The sequence below is a fragment of the Scomber scombrus genome, chromosome 13 (genome assembly GCF_963691925.1).
Source record: "Scomber scombrus chromosome 13, fScoSco1.1, whole genome shotgun sequence".
NCBI lineage: Eukaryota > Metazoa > Chordata > Actinopteri > Scombriformes > Scombridae > Scomber > Scomber scombrus.
This window is the reverse complement of record NC_084982.1, coordinates 29,979,392-29,997,394: the sequence shown is the minus strand read 5'-3', so window position 1 is coordinate 29,997,394 and position 18,003 is coordinate 29,979,392. Positions and strand designations below refer to the sequence as shown.

At 45.8% G+C, this 18,003-nt stretch overlaps 1 protein-coding gene across 1 annotated transcript in view; it reads right to left on the bottom strand.

Annotated features, from left to right (window-relative positions):
- ttn.2 (titin, tandem duplicate 2) overlaps positions 1-18,003 on the bottom strand; it is a 225,324-nt gene that overhangs the window by 62,348 nt on the left and 144,973 nt on the right. The window contains 26 exon segments of the mRNA XM_062431355.1: positions 126-419; positions 778-1,077; positions 1,199-1,480; positions 2,092-2,248; positions 2,640-2,791; positions 2,881-3,044; positions 3,952-4,090; positions 4,198-4,309; positions 5,150-5,337; positions 6,027-6,308; positions 6,998-7,303; positions 8,226-8,528; positions 8,618-8,899; positions 9,001-9,151; positions 10,433-10,653; positions 11,839-12,153; positions 12,306-12,605; positions 12,730-13,026; positions 13,338-13,434; positions 13,957-14,177; positions 14,262-14,409; positions 14,980-15,131; positions 15,232-15,361; positions 16,193-16,374; positions 16,461-16,769; positions 17,406-17,520. Coding sequence (XP_062287339.1) covers positions 126-419; positions 778-1,077; positions 1,199-1,480; positions 2,092-2,248; positions 2,640-2,791; positions 2,881-3,044; positions 3,952-4,090; positions 4,198-4,309; positions 5,150-5,337; positions 6,027-6,308; positions 6,998-7,303; positions 8,226-8,528; positions 8,618-8,899; positions 9,001-9,151; positions 10,433-10,653; positions 11,839-12,153; positions 12,306-12,605; positions 12,730-13,026; positions 13,338-13,434; positions 13,957-14,177; positions 14,262-14,409; positions 14,980-15,131; positions 15,232-15,361; positions 16,193-16,374; positions 16,461-16,769; positions 17,406-17,520 — 5,599 coding nt within the window.

Genomic DNA, 18,003 nt, shown 5'->3' with positions numbered 1-18,003 from the left:
TGTTGTACCTATAACTCCTAATGAAAATAAACATGAAAAGTTCTCAAATTACAATCTATCACTCCAGTGTAAAATTCATATGAAACAGGTCATGAGACATGTTGGGGTTTGGTCTCTTATCTTACCCAGTTTCTCCTGGCAGAGGATAGGCACAGTGGTGTCAGGTCTGCTGAGGCCAATGGCGTTCTCAGCCCTCACTCTGAAGCGGTAAGTCTTTCCTTCCTCCAGGCCAGTCACATGAGTCTCTGGGATGCTGACAGTCTTCCACTCATCCCACTCCCTCTCTCCCTCCTCCTGATACTCCACCAGGAAGCCTGTGATGTTGCTTCCTCCGTTGCGGTCAGGCCAGTTCCAAACCAACCACACCTCAGTCTTATCCACGTCAACGTGGTGCAGGTCTTTGGGAGGACCAGGAGGGACTGGAAGGACAGTAGGAGAAAGACATTTAGGTTTGATCAGAAGAGTATTCAAAATGACCCCACTCACTGTAGTCCCTAAGGAGGATGATTCTCAATATGTTTTGTTTTTCACTAATAAATGTTTTGAGAAATGTAATCTATGGAAAATCTTCTCAGAAAAGTTGATCTTGTTCTGTAATGGCACCCCATTTATCATGGGATGATAAATCATTGTAGCTGCCAAGTTTAGTTATATTTTATGTGCAATGACAATAAAGTATCTGAATATAAGAGTTTTTTTTTGTTTTCTTTTTCTAGGTGTTAGACAGATGGATTAAACACACTGAATCAGCTGTTTAAGCGTTGTGCTGTTACTCACAGAGTGGGTTCATGGCCTTGATGGCCTTTGGTGTCTCAACGTATTCGCTGCGGCCATACTGGTTCTCAGCAGCGACTCTGAACACATAGGAGGTGCCCTCCATCAGGTGCTTCAGCATCATGCTGCGTTTCTTGGATGTGGAGCACACAGGGACCCACTGAGTGGCTGCTGTGTCTTTCTTCTCCACCACAAAGTTAGTAATGCGAACACCGCCATTGTCTTCTGGGTCTTTCCAGGACAGGTAGGCAGAGTCACTCCTCACATCAGAAACCCGGAGGTGCTGAATAGGACCAGGTTTGTCTGAATAAAAACACAACATAAAGTTTACAAAATGATTTTAATTGATCGCAGAGAACATTGATTAATAACAGATAATCATGCTGGTAATGTCAAGCTAAACCCTGCTTTGTGCCATCCTTACCGAAAACAAGCACAGTGCAGGTGACAGTCTTTGATCCAGCCGGGTTCTCCACAGTTAGTGTGTAGTCTCCACAGTCACCGCGGTTGCAGAACCTCATCTCCAGCTTGGTGCCGTCCTGTTTGGTCTCAATGTCGGCCCTGGTTGGTACCTCGGCATCATTCTTCTTCCAAGTAACGGTGGGGAACGGGACGCCTTTGATGGTAGCCATAAGAGTAATGTGGGTGCCGGCCATGGCCTTCACCTCCCGGGTCATCCCAGCATCCAAAATCAACTCTGGGGGCTCTGAGGGGGAGACAAGGGTGAAGAGGAGGGATAAGATACACAGTAACAGGTTAATTTGTGAGAAAGGTTCTTTGTTAACCCTCCTGTCGTCCTCACGGGTCAAATTGACCCTGTCTGTTTTGACTGTTTCTTCTTTCCTCCCTCCTTCCTTTCCTTCCTTCCTTCCTCCCTCCTTTCCTTCCTTCCTCCGTTCCTTCCTTCTTCCTTCCTCTGTTCCTTCCTTCTTCCGTTCCTTCCTTCCTCCCCCCTTTCCTTCCTTCTTCCTTCCTTCTTTCCTCACTTCCTTCTTTCTTCCTTTCCTTCCTCCCTTCTTTCTCTCCTTACTTCCTTCCTCTTTTCCCCCCTCCCTCCCTCCTTACTCCTTTCCTTCCTTCCTTCCTTATTCCTTTCTTCCTTCCTTCCTTCCTTCTTTCCTCCCTTCCTTCCTCCCTCCCTTCCTTCCTTCCTTCCATCTTTCCTCCCTCCCTTCCTTCCTTCCTTCCTTGACTTGAGGACAGCATATTTAATGTTGAATTTTGTGTAACTAGCACTAACACTGCAAAACAACAACAGCTGGCTGATGAATGTTTCCCTTAATGCAGCTATACTTGATGTAAACCTGAGTGACTCACCAAGTCTATCCTGTGCTCTGACTGGATCCCTCAGATTAGCCGGGTCGGACTCTCCTGCAGCATTGACGGCCATAACTCTGAAACGGTATAGAGAACCATCCTCCAGGTTGATCACCTTGAAGTTGGTCTCCTGGCAGGAGTCTGGAGTCTGGTTCACCTGTAGACAGCAGCAAGACGGGAAGTCAATATCATCATTAAATTCACATCAGACTGGTTTATCCTTTGAGGAGCAGAAATGTGTGCAGTACATTTCAAAGCAGTCTCTTTTAGATATTGATATTTCTTTTGTACAAGTGACAAGTTGTCCATTGAAAGTAAGAACTCTAGGCAAACATGATCCAGATGAAACATATGGCTCTTCTCCACTATACAGTTCTAGCACTACTCGGCTCGCCTCGACACGGTTCCAACACAGACCTTTTCCATTACAAAAAAGTAGCATGGAGCAGCAGGTACCAGGTACTATCCCTGATGGAGGAGCACAATAAACCGAGTCGAGTCGTGCAGGAACTGTGTAGTGGAAAAGCGCCAATAGATGACCACCTCACCTTCTCCCACTCCTCCTCTCCAGCCTTCTGGAACTCAAGCAGGTATCCAAAGATCTTTCCTCTGCCTGTGTCAGTAGGCGGCTGCCAGGTAAGAGTTACTGACTCCTTAGTGTGGTCAATGGCTTTCAGGTTCACTGGAGGACTTGGTTTCACTGTGGTAGAGAACAAGGAAGGATTAATGTACCGAGCTGATGGAGCTAATGTGGTGAAGTAAAGAGGTGTTTGTACAAGCTGAACCTACCAATGGGATCTTTGGCGAAGACGGGTTTGGATGGTGGGCTTGGGTCTCCAGCTCCAACCACATTCTCAGCGCTGACTCTGAACTCGTACTCACAGCCCTGCAGCAGCTCTGTCACACAGTACTCCACCTTCGGGAAGATCCTGTCTGTGTTGCAGCGAACCCACCTAAATGCAGGAACATCTGTTAATCTCTCTTTCTAATTTAGTCAACATAACTGTTTCCCTTTTTTTACTGAGTTGGTCACTGCTGTGGTTGATAGTTTATCTCCAGATGGTGATGTTAGTCAATAAATGATCTAGTTGATTTATCATTTAACCCTCCTGTTGTCCTCGAGTCAAGGAAGGAAGGGAGGAAGAAGGAAGGAATGAAGGAAAGAGGAAAAGAGGAAGGAAGTAAGGAAGGAAGGAAGGGTGGAAGGAAAGGAGGAGGGAAGGAAGGAAGGAAGGAAGGAAGGAAGGAAGGAAGGAAAAGAGTAAAGAGGGAGGAAGTAAAGACAGAAGGAAGGGAGTAAGGAAAGGAGGAAGGAAGGAAAGGAGTAAGGAGGGAGGGAGGGAGGAATGAAAGGAGGAAGGAAGGAAAGAAGGAAGGAAGGAAGGAAAGGAGGAAGGAAGGAAAGAAGGAAGGAAGGAAGGAAGGAAAGGAGTAAGGAGGGAGGGAGGGAGGAAGGAAGGAAGGAAGAAAGGGAGTAAGGAGGGAAAGAAGGAAGGAAGTAAGGAAAGAAGTATGGAAGGAGGAGGGAGCAAAGAAAGAGGTAAGATGGGGAAGAACGAAGGAAAAGTGTAAGAAAGAGGAAGGAAGGGAGGAAGGAAGGAAGGAAGGAAGAGGGAACAGTGAAAACAGACAGGGTCAATTTTGAAAACGTTTACTGAGGTTAGAAATCAAGTGAGAAGTTGGTGAATTCTCCATTGACTTGTATAGAGACTTTTGACACCAAAACGGTCGCCCCCTGGTGGCCTTTTGATAGAATGCAGTTTTAAGTTACTTCCACGTTGGCCTCATTTCAGAGGACCGGAACTCCCCGCCTGGACCAGACTAAACCCTACCTGTGTCTTTGTATGTGTGTGTATCTACCTGTTAGCCATGGTCTCCTTTCTCTCCACGATGTAGCCTGTGATTGGCTTTCCTCCATCAGCAGGTGGCTCCCAGCAGATGAGGGCAGAGTCATGGTAAACTTCCTTTATTGTGGGTTGTTTGGGAGCATCAGGAACCTCTGTGATGGAAACAAACACAGTCAAACAGATCAAATGCTGCCACTTAAACCCTAGCACATGCAGTAGATAATGATGTAGCTCGGTCATAGTGTTTGTCGAGACTTACTGAAGATGTCTCTGGCTTTGCTCTCAGATGACAGCAGAGGGTCGCTGATGCCGTAGATGTTCTGAGCCATGATCCTGATGATGTACTCACGGCCTTCGATCAGTTTGGGGACCTGAAGCAAAAAATAAACAAATAAAGAGGATGCCAATACTGACAAGTAACAAGTCATGTTTATTTCTGACCTTTACTAAAACTAATATAGCAATGTAAAATATTCCTGCATGAAAAATCCTCCTAAAGTAAAAGTATTATGAGCTTGATGTAGGTAAAGTATTCCTCTCTCATCTCACAGGTTGCTGCAGAAGCATTGATCCTGTCCTGCTTACATTCATGCACGCTGCTGTTATTACCATGAGTCTCTCTCTGTCTCTCTATCTCTCTCCCTTCTTTGTTTCTGAACTCAATCGGTCAGGACAGACGGACACTGGTTGGATCTTATAGTTTATAGTGTATAGTTGGTGTATCTTAAATTTTTAGAAGCAGTCTATAAGCTGTTGTCTCCTTGAATCTTATGTTGTGAAGCCTAAATGTGCTTATTTCAAGGCACTTTAAATTTTAATCTTTCATTTGCACTCTATGTTCTTTTTAATGATTTTATTCAAATCATTATTTTATGCTGCAACCTTATATTTAATGCTCTATTCTAGTATTTTATTTCTCTCTTTCTATTTTTCTGTACTTTGTTTTTATTATTAGTGTGTGTGTGTATCTATCCATCCATCTATCTATCTATCTATCTTCTATCTATCTATCTATCTATCTATCTATCTATCTATCTATCTATCTATCTATCTATCTATCTATCTATCTATCTATCTATCTATCTATCTACCTACCTATCTAAATCACTTCTTTCTACTCTCTCTACTATAAAGCTCCTGGTGTCACATGATCCCTGATGAATTTCCCTACAGGTTTTCTCTGTGAGTGTTTCCGTGCTGAGCTGCCGAACCTTGCAGGTGGTCCTGGTGCAGGATGAGGTGACGGGCATCCACAAGTCTCTGTTGGTGTCTCTCTTCTCCACAATGTAGGTGGAGATTGCGCAACCTCCGTCATCCAGAGGGGGGTTCCAGGAGATGACCATGTAGTTCCTGTAGACCTCGTTGAACACAACGGGGCCCTCTGGTGGCTGAGGACGGTCTGACAGGAGGAACAATTCACACAGGTTAATCTCCACATAATGTTCTTATATGAATTTATATTATATGAGCTGAAGCAATTTAACCTTCCTGTCGTCCTCCCGGGTCAAATTAACCCCTTCTGTTTTGACAGTTCCTTCTGTCCTTCCTCCCTCCCTACTTCTCTCTTTCTTTCCTCCATCCCCCTTTCTTCCTCCCTCCCTCCTTCTTTCCTTCCGTCCTTCCTTCTTTCATCTGTCCTTCTTTCCTCCCTTCCTCTTTTCCTTTCTCCCTCCCTCCTTCCTTCTTTCTCCCTCCCTCCTACCTTCCTTCCTTCTGTCTTTCCTCTGTCCCTCCCTCCTACCTTCCTTTCTTCCTCCCTTCCTTCCTTTCCTTCCTCCTTCCTTCCGTCCTTCTTTCCTTCCTTCCTCCCTCCTTTCCTTCCTTCTTCCTTCCTCCCTTCCTTCTTTCCTCCCTCCTTCCCTTCCTTCTTCCTTCCTCCCTCCCTCCCTTCTTTCTTCCTCCGCCCTTCCTTCCTTTCCTCCCTTCCTCCCTTCTTTCCTCCGCCCTTCCTTCCTTCCTTTCCTTCCTCCCTCCTTACTTATTCCTCCCTCCTTCCCTCCCTTCTTCCTCCCTTCCTTCCTTGCCTCGAGGAGGCTTAACAACAACAGAAAGTGAATCTGTTATAGATTCTGTGCCACAGTGACTCACCAACCACGGTGATGGTGCAGAGTCCGGTGCGAGAGCCGGCGGCGTTCTCCACACTGACGCAGTAGCGGCCGCTGTGTTCTCTCTTAGCTTTACTGATGTTGAGGCTGAGGTGATGAGTGGTGCTGTGGAAGCTGATCTCCTCTTCTGCCTTCAGCTCCTCGTCATTCTTCTTCCAGGTGATAGCCGGGACCGGTTTCCCGCTGTAGCTTCCTGACAGTGTGCAGGGGTTTCCCACCTTCACCATCATCTTATCCCTGAAGTCAAGTTCCACATTGGGTGGTTCTGGGGGGGGGGGCAAAGTCAAGAAGTTTATTTGTAATGTAGTGGAGAAATAATCTTCATTATATACATATGCATTTCAGTATTGTGTTAACCTGTGTTAGGCTTTGTTAGCTTGTGTATCTCTCATAGTGGACTGGACTCCCAGTAAGGCTGATAAGACTCCACCTGTGAGGCCTTGTTATGTTTTAGGAGAATGGGCTGATTCTCAGAGAGGTGTGGGATGAGCCCGGAAAGAGATTATAACTTTGGTTCTGTTCTCTGTACCTCATGTCTACTGTGTGCTGAACTCATCTTGTACAAGACATATATTAAAATACTAGTTTGTGATTTAAATTCGTTTACTGGACTCATGATTTTCTCTCTCACCCTTAATTAAGGAAATCTCCATAACAGAGACGACCTCAAAAGAAGAGCTACACCTCTCCCTCACCTTTCCACGCAATAACGTAAGACCTCGGGACGTTCCAGCTTTAATGGTTTAAAGACACTGACAGAATACATTTATATGTAATAATGTCCTTTTCCTTCCAGTCCACTACTGCTTTTATTTGGTTGGTGAATGTATTTTTAATTGACAGGATTCATATTTTTTTGTCATTCTGTAAAATTCCTCATTTTAATTGTTAATGTGCTGCCGTACTGTTGTTGTTTGTTTTGTGTGTCTTTTGTTGTCTTGTAGTTTGACTCACCGAGCTCATCTTTGCACTGGACGGGTTTGGTGGCGAAGGATGGTTTTCCTTGTCCCACCTGGTTAACGGCAGAGACTCTGAATTCGTGGCTCGAGCCTTCCTTCAACCCGCTGAGTGTGAACTTCCTTTCCATCAGTTTCTCATCTCCGCCTACACGTGTGAAGTTGTCCCGACCGATCATGCGGGACTCCAGGATGTACTGGGTGACTTCTGCACCGCCGTCGTACTTGGGCGGCTTCCAGGCGATGGAGAGCGAGTCCTTGGTGACAGCAGTGATGATCAGGTCCTCTGGACGCTCGGGGATGGCTGGAAAAGACAAACAGCTGTGTCACTTATTCTTTCCTTTACATCAGGTTTGTTTTTCATGTGATAAAAGGTTCACAATACAGACGAAAGCTGCAGTTTAACAATCAAGTCTTGCTTTAGTTCCAGTTTCACGTTAGTCTGGCTTTACTGTCATTCTTAACAGTCGGGAGCGTCTTATACACCAGTTAAATGCAGAGAGAGGTTGGACTTGGATTTGGATGACAGCTCTAATAAAGAGTATTTGGGACTCAAATGAGTTTACAGCTCAGATCTATGTATAAACATATTGGTTATAAATGAATAAGTACTGGAGCATTTTAATAAACCAGTCTTTAATTTAAGGACAGGAAGGAAGAAGGAAGGAAGGAAAGGAGGGAGGGAGGAAGGAAGGAAGGGAGGAAGAAAGAAGGAAGGAAAGGAGGGAGGAAGGAAGGACAGAAGGAAAGGAGGAAGGAAGTAAGGAGGGAAGGAAGGAAGAAAGGAAGGAAAGGAAGGAAGGTAGGAGGGAGGAAGGAAAGGAAGGAAGGAAGGAAGGAAGGAAAGGAGGGAGGAAGGAAGGACAGAAGGAAAGGAGGAAGGAAGGAAGGAAGGAAGAAAGGACGGAGGAAAGACAGATTGTCATTTATCATTTGAAACTTTGTTTGTCATATATGTTGAATTGTATTCTTGCATGTTGAGCTGACCCAATGTCCTCTGACTGAAAGACTCTAGTCACACATTAATTGATAAACTTAATTCAGAATGCATAACTCAGGGTCAGTCAGTCTAACATGCAAGAAAGTGACGAAGAAGATATTGTTCTTAACAGAAGGTTTCTTGGGCATAATGAAGAATTGATTAAGAACTGACAGCCGTAATAAAGTTTTATCCGTCACAAGCCTGTAAAAGTCTGTTTCCTGATTCCTGACAGATGCAGACTTACAGATGGGGTCCTTGATGAGCACCATCTTGTCCGTCTCGATGAACGGTCCCATGCCGATGATGTTCTCCGCTGCGATCCTGAAGAAGTATCCCTTGCCGTCGATGAGTCCCTGCACCACAGCGTTGTTCCTGGTCACCGTGTAGGACACCGAGGTCCAGCCCATGCGGTCTGACTCTCTCTTCTCGATGATGTAATTGGTTATAGCGGAGCCGCCATCGTCCTCGGGGGAATACCAGGTCAGCTTGCAGGAGTCGTTGGTCAAGTTGTGTCCGGCGAAGGGTTGACCGACCGGTCCGGGGACGTCTGGAAGAAGGAAGCGCACAGTCAGACATATTTATTAAATAATTCACTCATCATATTTTTACAAACTCATTGAGGTTCCGCTGACTCACCCAGAACCTCCACAATGACAGCCTTCTTTCTCTCTCCACCCTCGTTCTTGGCGGTCAGGGTATACATGCCCTGGTGCTGGCGTCTGCAGTTCTTGATGACCAGTGAGTTGGAGATGCCTGTCGTCTCCACCGCCGCCTCCTTGGGCACCTCTCCGTCGTCTCGGGACCAGCTGATCTGTGGAGCGGGCTTACCGGATACATAGGCAATGATGCGGATGGTGCCACCAGCGTGGATCACGATCTTTTCCTTGACTGAGGCATCCAGGTCCATCTCAGGAGGAACTGAAGGTGACAGTTAAAACATTCTCATTAGAAAACACTGTTGATGGATTAAATGTCAGATCAGATTCCTTCTGTCACATGAAGGTGGATTAGAGTCTTACTTGTTCTGTCTTTGACTTCGATCAGCTCAGACACGAGTCCGGGCTCTCCAGCACCGGCTGCGTTCACGGCTGTCACTCTGAAGCGGTACAGACCGCCTTCGTTCAGGTTGGCCACCACAAACTTAGTTCCTCTTATCTCTGTGTCCTTCGCCTGGAGAGAGAGGAGAGAGAGAGGAGAGAGAGGAGAGAGAGAGGAGAGAGAGGAGAGAGAGGAGAGAGAGAGGAGAGAGAGGAGAGAGAGGAGAGAGAGGAGAGAAAGAGGAGAGAGAGAGGAGAGAGAGGAGAGAGAGGAGAGAGAGAGGAGAGGAGAGGAGAGGAGAGAGAGGAGAGAGAGAGGAGAGAGAGGAGAGAGAGGAGAGAGAGGAGAGAGAGAGGAGAGAGAGGAGAGAGAGGAGAGAGAGGAGAGGAGCATCAGATCTACATCTTGATTTTTAGAGGCTGATATTTTAACAAATACATTTTTTTTCATGAACACAGAACATATCCTTTTTTGAAAATAGTCCCTTAACCTTTGTGTCATCCTCCCGGGTCAAATTGACCCCGTCTGTTTTGACTGTTCCTTCCTTCCTTCCTTCCTCCCTCCTTCTGTTTCTTTCCTCCCCCCTACCTTCCTCCCTTCCTTCCATTAGCATAATTGACTCATTGTAAAATCAGTTCATTCTTTAGTTTCTGTCAGCTGTTAGTGGCACACATCACCACATGTTTTATCAGGCTGTGTTGGAAAGTATCATCAGGTTTGGCATGTCAGCGTGGTAATCTCTCTGTTCAGGTCAAATCTAAACTTAATCGTCTGGTCCAGACAGCAATGAAGGTTATAGGGAGGACTGAAAACTCCTCTCTGCAGTCCATCTATGAACCGTCTGTCCTCAGACTGGCACAGAGAGCTTCTTCCCATTCTGCCCACATCCTCAATCCAGAATACCAACTGTTACCATCTGGCAAACGTTACACAATCCCCATATGCAAGTTTAACTGATTTAAATATTCATTTGTCCCATATACCTCCATTAGAATAATAAATAAGACTGTAAACAGTGTGAGGTGCATTATTGTCTGCTATGATTGGTTGTAATCCCCTTGATGTTACCTTGTATGGAAGTTTGTGGGAATGTGCAATATGTGTATATTGAGGCAATAGGTAGCATGACATCAGTTATTATTGTGCAAATGTGCAACTTTACTTTTACTTTTACTTTCTTTGTTCTTTTTAACTATGGCAGCAGCTGTCTCAGCACTCAGAGTCCAAGACAAATTTCCCTTCAGGGACAATAAAGTATATATTGATACTGATTATACGCTCAGTGATTGGCTGTTTGCTGCAGAAACACACTGTCGTTTTATTTTGTTCTTCTGATAATTTAACCGGAGACTTTCCTGTTGATCCAAACTGTAGAGAGAGAAGAGAGTAACACAGCCTCATCAGTTTATTTACCTTCTCCCAGCCTTCATCGCTCTCTGGCTCTTTCTCCTCCTCATCACTCAACAGGAGCCTCCTCTGAGCTTTCTTGTCTTCTTCTTCCTTGTTCACCTCCTTGTATTCTACAATGTAGCCGGTGACCTTTGACCCTCCGTCTACCACAGGAGGTATCCATTCCAGCTCCACTGTTGACTTTGTCCAATCTATCACTTTTGGAGTGGGTGGACCAGGAGGCGCTGCAGACACACACACACACACACACACACACACACACAATGTTAATTTGACAATTTTAATACTACAACATGTTTATTACATTATTATATATCAGATTGACCAAGTTATGATTAAGATAGAAACAAAAAATGCAGCCACACCACTGCCAGTAAGGGCGTACTCACACTAGGCAATCATACCGGGCCCAAGCACGTTTGCCCCTAAAATCCGGATTATTTGGCTAGTGTGAGGCAAGTGTACCGTGCTTGAGTACGGTACACTTGGTCACGCATGCGCACTAGGGATTCATATTTTTCCCGAAAATAAGACATTTTAAATCCCGGGATAAGAAGCCAATTTTCCTGGGAATCCCGGGAAATCGACAGTTTTTAAAAGGCAACATTAGCTGATCCCTGTTCATTTAGTGCAGACATTATGCATGTATGGGTTCCCAATCCGACCATTTTTTGTGTATTATTTTATCATTATTAAGGCAAAATAACTCAATTTATGTCAATGCACATTATAATGAAAAGGTTATAGGCTTAATATTAGTTAGCATCCAGCGTGCTGCGTGGACTTCATTACATCTGCTGCACCGCTGCTACCACTATTATGAAATGCTAAGTTTATTATCTGTGACTGTGACTCATAAAAGTAATATTTTACTAATCTGCATTATATAAACTAACGAAATTCATTAAAGTCATTTGGCGACTTCTAAGTCATTAAACTAAGTCTTACTTTTACTGGAGTAAAGAGTTGAATCTGAGTCTTTTTTACACCAGTATCTAGTACTGAATACTACACAGGCAGGACTCAGAAGAACAAGCTTGTACTTTTTAATCAGTGCGTTGTGTTAACTGATCGGCTGTGTTGTGTTTTACCGGCACACAGCACACCAACACACACCTGTGCATGTTTTATGAGAGTAAACTGTCTTTATGTTTTTGCGCAATGTGTCGGAGGTAACCGTGCTTGAGTACAGTTGGGTTTGAGTAATGTGAGTGCGGGCCAGCGGGGGACAGGGGAGGGGGGACATCCGTGCTTCAGCATGGTACGGAACAACTGGCCCTAGTGTGAGTGCGCCTTAAAAAGGCCCAAATGCCCTGTGTGGCCCATAGAAAGCCTGCTGACAGGCTGTTTTACCACCTGGTGCAGCATCATGGATCACAAGGCACAATTAACACATCTCAGTCTCTTACTGATGGGGTCTCTGCAGAGTACAGGATCAGAGGGGGGGCTGGGCAGGCCACATCCTGCAGCGTTCATAGCAGTGATTCTGAACTGGTACATGGCTCCCTCCAGCAGGCCGGTGACGTCCCAGTTGTTGCCCAGTGGCAGCGCACGGATCGGTTCCCTGTTCACGCGGATCCAGCGCTTGGCGGTCGTCTCTTTCTTCTCGATGATGTAGCCGGTGATGGAGGAGCCGCCGTCATACTTGGGCTCATCCCAGTTGACGGTCATGGACTCCAGACAGACGTCGGTCACTGTGGGCTTCTCACACTGACCCGGGACGGCTGCATGGGGACACAGATCATTCATTCATCAGTTATAGGAATCAGGAAGTATTGATCTCAAAAGGTTTTTGGTTGTTTGACTGTACTGAAAAACTACTTAAGGATGAAACTGACAGTTCTGGAGGTTTCCACTAGGATGGATCTGGACTTACTGAAGAGGTTTCTGGCCTTCTCCGGCTCGCTGACCAGCGGTGGCCCAACTCCAAACTTGTTCTGAGCCATGATTCTGAACTCATATTCATGATTCTCCGTCAGCCGGGTCACCACATAGGCACATTCTTTGGGGTCATTAGAGACATGGACCCAAGACTTCCTGTTTTCTTCACGCTTCTCAACAACATAGTTGGTGATCTTGGAGCCGCCATCGTCTGTGGGGGGGCTCCAGGAGAGGCCGATCCTCTCTGCAAACACCTCTGTGAACTTGGCGGGTCCAACGGGCGGGCCGGGAGGTCCTGCAGGGAGCAACACGGGACATATTCACACAGCAGTCAACCACTGACCCATTTATCTTTTAAGTGCTAAAATGACATTTTCTTTACATCTCTCCCATTAAAACTTGAAGCTTGAGTCTCTTACCCAGCACCGTGAGTTTGATGTCCTTGGTGACGGTGCCCAGGCTGTTGCTGGCTGTCAGACTATAGATGGCGCTGTCGTGCCTGCTGGCGTCGTGCACCAGCAGCGTGCACTTATCCTGCGTCACCAGTTTATTGATGTGCTGGTCGTACTGGACGGCCGCCTTCTCTTCGGGTTTGGCCAGGCTGGCGTGCTGCCAGGTGAGCGTCGGGAACGGACAGCCGCTCACCTTCGCCACGATGCTGACATCACAGCCCTCCTCGCCCTCCATCGCCTCACGCAGCACGATGGTGGGAGCACCTGCAGGAGGAGATTACATACTGCATGAAAACAGGGACTCACTAATCAACAGTGCAAAACTCAGTAGCAGCAGACATTAAATGCTCAAAATTATTTCTGAAGCTCAAAGTTATCTATGTGCTATAAAAACATTTACTTCAAAAGAAAACACCTCTAAAATAGGTGCTCTCAAACTCCAAGCTAAATAAGCTGAGATAGTTTTTGAAGCAGTGATTTTGAAAATTGAAGAGAAGTTGCATTCTTTCACTAATTTCTTATATTTTCCAGACTAATGGTGAATGACATTAATCTTTAATTGCAGTGTGACTCACAGGTCTGATCCTTAATGAACATCGGTCCAACAGTGGCGGAGGGTCGGCTCGGTCCAGCAGCATTCACAGCTTTCACTCTGAACTCGTACTCTCCTCCCTGCAGATCAACAACAACAACACAGTCAGTCTATGAGTCCAGTTTAAACATCTTTATCACACAATGATTCATCACGGGCATCGAGCTCCTGTTGTTATGACTTGTGGAAGCTGAGCTCTAACTCTTGATTAGTTTCTTCTGCATGAAAGATCTCTGTCAATAGTTGAACATTGCCAGCAGGATGTCTATCTATCTATCTATCTATCTATCTATCTATCTATCTATCTATCTATCTATCTATCTATCATCTATCTATCTATCTATCTATCTATCTATCCATCTATCTATCTATCTATCTATCTATCTATCTATCCATCTATCTATCTATCTATCTATCTATCTATCTATCTATCTATCTATCCATCTATCCATCTATCTATCTATCTATCTATCTATCTATCTATCTATCTATCCATCTATCCATCTATCCATCTATCTATCTATGTAAATAATAAAAGTAGACATCATATTTAAAGTGATAGAGATTCTAAGTGCTGGTAGAGAGAGAGCGGTGTGACTGACCTCCTTCAGGTCCTCCACCACGAAGCTGAGCTCCTCCACGTCTCTCTTGTTGCACTGCTTCCAGGTCTCCTTCTCTTTGCCGCTCGTGTCCCAGCTCAAACGCTCGATGACGTAATGCTTGATGGGAGAGCCGCCGTTGTTCTTGGGAGGCTCCCAGGTCAGAGTCACGGTGCTTTTCGTCACTAGGTTGACCTTTAGCTTGGTGGGGGGGTCGGGGGGGTCTAAGGAGGAGGAAAAGAAGGATTAGACACAGTGTATTGCTTGTGCTGTAGCTGGATAGTTGTGAGTAGTGAGTGTTTCCTCACAGATGGGATCTCTGGCCCGAGCAGGTTCAGAGGTGACGGTGAAAGGACTGAACCCGAGTCTGTTCTCAGCTCGGACTCTGAACAGGTAGTCCTGTCCCTCCAGCAGACCAGGGACCACGAACGCCATGCTGGCACACGCATCATTCACCTGGTAAATACATCAGTCCCTCAGTTAATCATCACAGACTGCAGGGTTCATGTTATGGAGACAGCTGATAGATTACATGATTATAATAAACACAAAGATATGTTGTAACATTGTCCTGTTAAATCCCAGGGCTGGAAAAATAATGGAAACCGACATTTAGCAAGGGGAGGAAGAAGGAAGGAAAGGAAGGAAGGAAGGGAGGAAGGAAGGAAAGGAAGGAAGGGAGGGAGGAAGGAAGGAAAGGAAGGAAGGGAGGGAGGAAGGAAGGATGGAAGGGAGGAAGAAGGAAGGAAAGGAGGGAGAAAGGAAAGGAAGGAGGGAGGAAAGAAGGACAGAGGAAAGAAGGAAGGTAATGGGGAGGAAAGAAAGAGAGAAGGAGGGAGGGAGGAAAGAAGGATGGAAGGGAGGAAGAAGGAAGGAAAGGAGGGAGGGAGGGAGGAAGGAAGAAGGAAGGAAGGAAAGGAGGGAGGGAGGAAGGAAGGACAGAAGAAAGGAAGAAAGGAAAGAGAGAGGAAGGAAAGAAAGAGAAAAGGAGGAAGGGAGGGAGGAAAGAAGGAATACACTATTTACCTTGGTCCAGGCCTTGTCAGTGACACATCTCTTCTCGATGAAGTAGCTCTTTATTCTTTCTCCTCCGTCGTTGTCGGGCAGTTTCCAGATCAGCCTCATGGTCGACCGGGTGATGTCCGTCACCCTCAGGTCCTTCGGAGGCCCGGGAACATCTGCCCCCCGGGACAAAATACAGTCAGCAACACAAACATACCCACACTCTGACTGAGGAGCAGCTTATAGACAGTTGATACAGAAAGAGCAGCGACATACCGAGGACGTTAACTCTGACGTTGACGTGTTTCTGTCCAGACTTGTTCTTGGCTGTGATGGTGTAGCGTCCAGAGTGGGTCCTGAGACTTACAGGGACGATCACAGTGGACGTAGTATCTGTGGACTCAACCTAAATAAAAACAAAAAAGTACAACATGACGCTTTATTCAAGGCGGTAGAAAATACAGGTCTTCTTTAAAATGTAGAATTACAAACAACACATTTTAATTAAGACTTCATTGAAATATTAATCCTTGATCATTTTTCTTTTTCTGTTTTGACTGTTCCTTCTTTCCTCTGTCCTTCCTCCCTCCTTCCTTCCCTCCTTTCCTTCCTTCCCTCCTTCTTTCCCTTCCTTCCTCCCTTCCATCTTTCTTTCCTCCGTCCTTCCTTTCCTCCCTTCCTCCCTCCTTTCCTTCCTTCCCTCCTTCTTTCCCTTCCTTCCTCCCTTCCATCTTTCTTTCCTCCGTCCTTCCTTCCTTTCCTCCCTTTCTTCTTTCCTCTGTTCTTCCTCCCTCGTTTCTTTCCTCCCTTCCTTCCTCCCTCCCTCCTACCTTCCTCCCTTCATTCTTCCCTCCCTCCTTTCCTTCCTTCCTTCCCTCCTCCCTCATTTCCTTCTTTCTTCCTCCCTTCCATCCTTCTTTCCTCCATCCTTCCTTTCTTTCCTCCCTTCCCTTCCTCCCTCCCTCCCTCCTACCTTCCTCCATTCCTTCTTCCCTTCCCTTCCTCCCTTCCTTCCTACCTTCCTACCCTTCCTTCCTCCCTCCTTTCCTTCCTTCCTCCCTCCCTTCCTTCTTCCTCCCTCCCTTCCTTGACTCGAGGACAACAGGAGGGTTAACTACATAGAATTGTACTTGAAATACTTGAAAGTCTTTGATCATTTTTCTTTGTCTGGACTGTTTTTCAGAGGTTTTAGATATTTTACTGCAGTGCCATGAAGAGAAGATATAAAGTCTCTCACCTGTGAGTCGACAGGAAGTGTGTGCAGTTTGTTCTTCTTGTGCGACTTGGCTTTGCCGGTGAAGTCCCAGGCCACCTTGGGAACCGGACGGCCCTTGATGGTGGCAGGTATCCTGATTGGATCTCCAGCACGGATACACAGCAGATCATCGACTTGTACGTTGATCATGATAGAAGGTGGGACTGTTGGAGGAGATCATTGAAAACATCAGTTATGGGCCCAGAAACTGTTTATTTATTTTACAATGAGTCTTTAAAGAAGGACTTACGCTGGATATCCTCAACCAGAACCTCGCTGGTGCGGGGGCTGGGGTCGGACTCGCCGATGTCATTGACTGCGATGATCCTGAAGCGGTAGCGTTTGAGCTCACGGAGGCCAGGAACGGTGAACTCTGTGGTGGGGTGCAGGTTCTCGGGATCGTTGATGCTGGTCCACTCTGACGTACCCTCATCCTGGGCCTGGATGATGTAGCCCTTGATGGGGCTTCCTCCGTCCCTCTCTGGTGGCTTCCATGCCAGTGTGATGCTGTACTTGGTCTTATCGGCCACCTCGGGAGCGGCAGGCATACCGGGAGGAGCTACAAGGAGGGGAAGCAGTTTGTAAATAATTAATCATTTCCCAAAATATAAAGAAGACTATTTGTCAAAGACTTAACCTTCCTGTCGTCCTCCCGGGTCAAATTGACCTCGTCTGTTTTGACTGTTCCTTCTTTCCTCCCTCCTTTCTTTCCTCCCTTCCTTATTCCCTCCTTTCCTTCCTTCCTTCTTTCCCTTCCTTCCTTCCTCCCTCTTTTCCTTCTTTCTTCCTTCCTTCCCTCCTTCTTTCCCTTCCTTCCTTCCTCCCTCCTTTCCTTCTTTCTTCCTCCCTTCCCTCCTTCTTTCCCTTCCTTCCTTCCTCCCTCCCTTCCTTCCTTCCTTCCTCCCTCCTTTCCTCCTCCCTTCCTTCCCTTCCTCCCTTCCTCCCTCCTTCCCTCCCTCCCTTCCTTCCTTCCTTCCTCCCTCCATCCAACCTTCCTCCCTCTCTCCCTTCCTTCCTTCCCTTCCCCACTTCCTCCCTCCTTTCTTTCTGTCTTCCTCCCTTCCAACCCTCTCCATCCTTCCTTCTTCCTCCCTTAAATACTTTAAATACTTAAAATGTTTCTAGTTGTATTTTGAAGTGAATCTGTTGGTCAGGAATAGATGAATAATAATTAGACAGAAGTGTTTATTCTTACTCAGAGGGTCGACAGCAAAGGCCGAGTCAGATGGTCCACTGAACGGTCCGGTTCCTGAAGAGTTGCAGGCAGCAACCCTGAATTCATACTCAGTTCCTTCAATCAGACGAGTCACCTGGAAAACACAAAGGAACACTTTAAAATAAACCCAGAGCCAAATAGTGGAAGAAATCTACGTGATGGAGAGGATGACATTTCATATGATAAAAATGGGACAAATGGACACAATTTAAAAACACAGGCGAAAAATGGACACGATGATTCAGGAAATGAGGACTTGAAAATGCAAAGAATGAGACTCCTCTAATGGTATTGATCCTTTTTTTTTTTGTTATGTTTTGTTTTTTATTTGTTTGTTCCATTTTCTTTTTTGTGATGTCATTTTGTTGTTAAAAAAAGAAAAAACTATTAAAAATCAAATTTGAAAAAAACCAAAAAAAACCCCCCAGAGCCAAGTAATAAACAATTACTTTTCTTTTGGTGAACAAAGCAAGATTCAAGATCCAAGAACTTTATTTAGTCATTTGTGCTGCTTGCACACAGGAATAGGAATGTTCGTGCGGTTTGTTCAGAGAGTCAAGACAAAATTTAAAACACA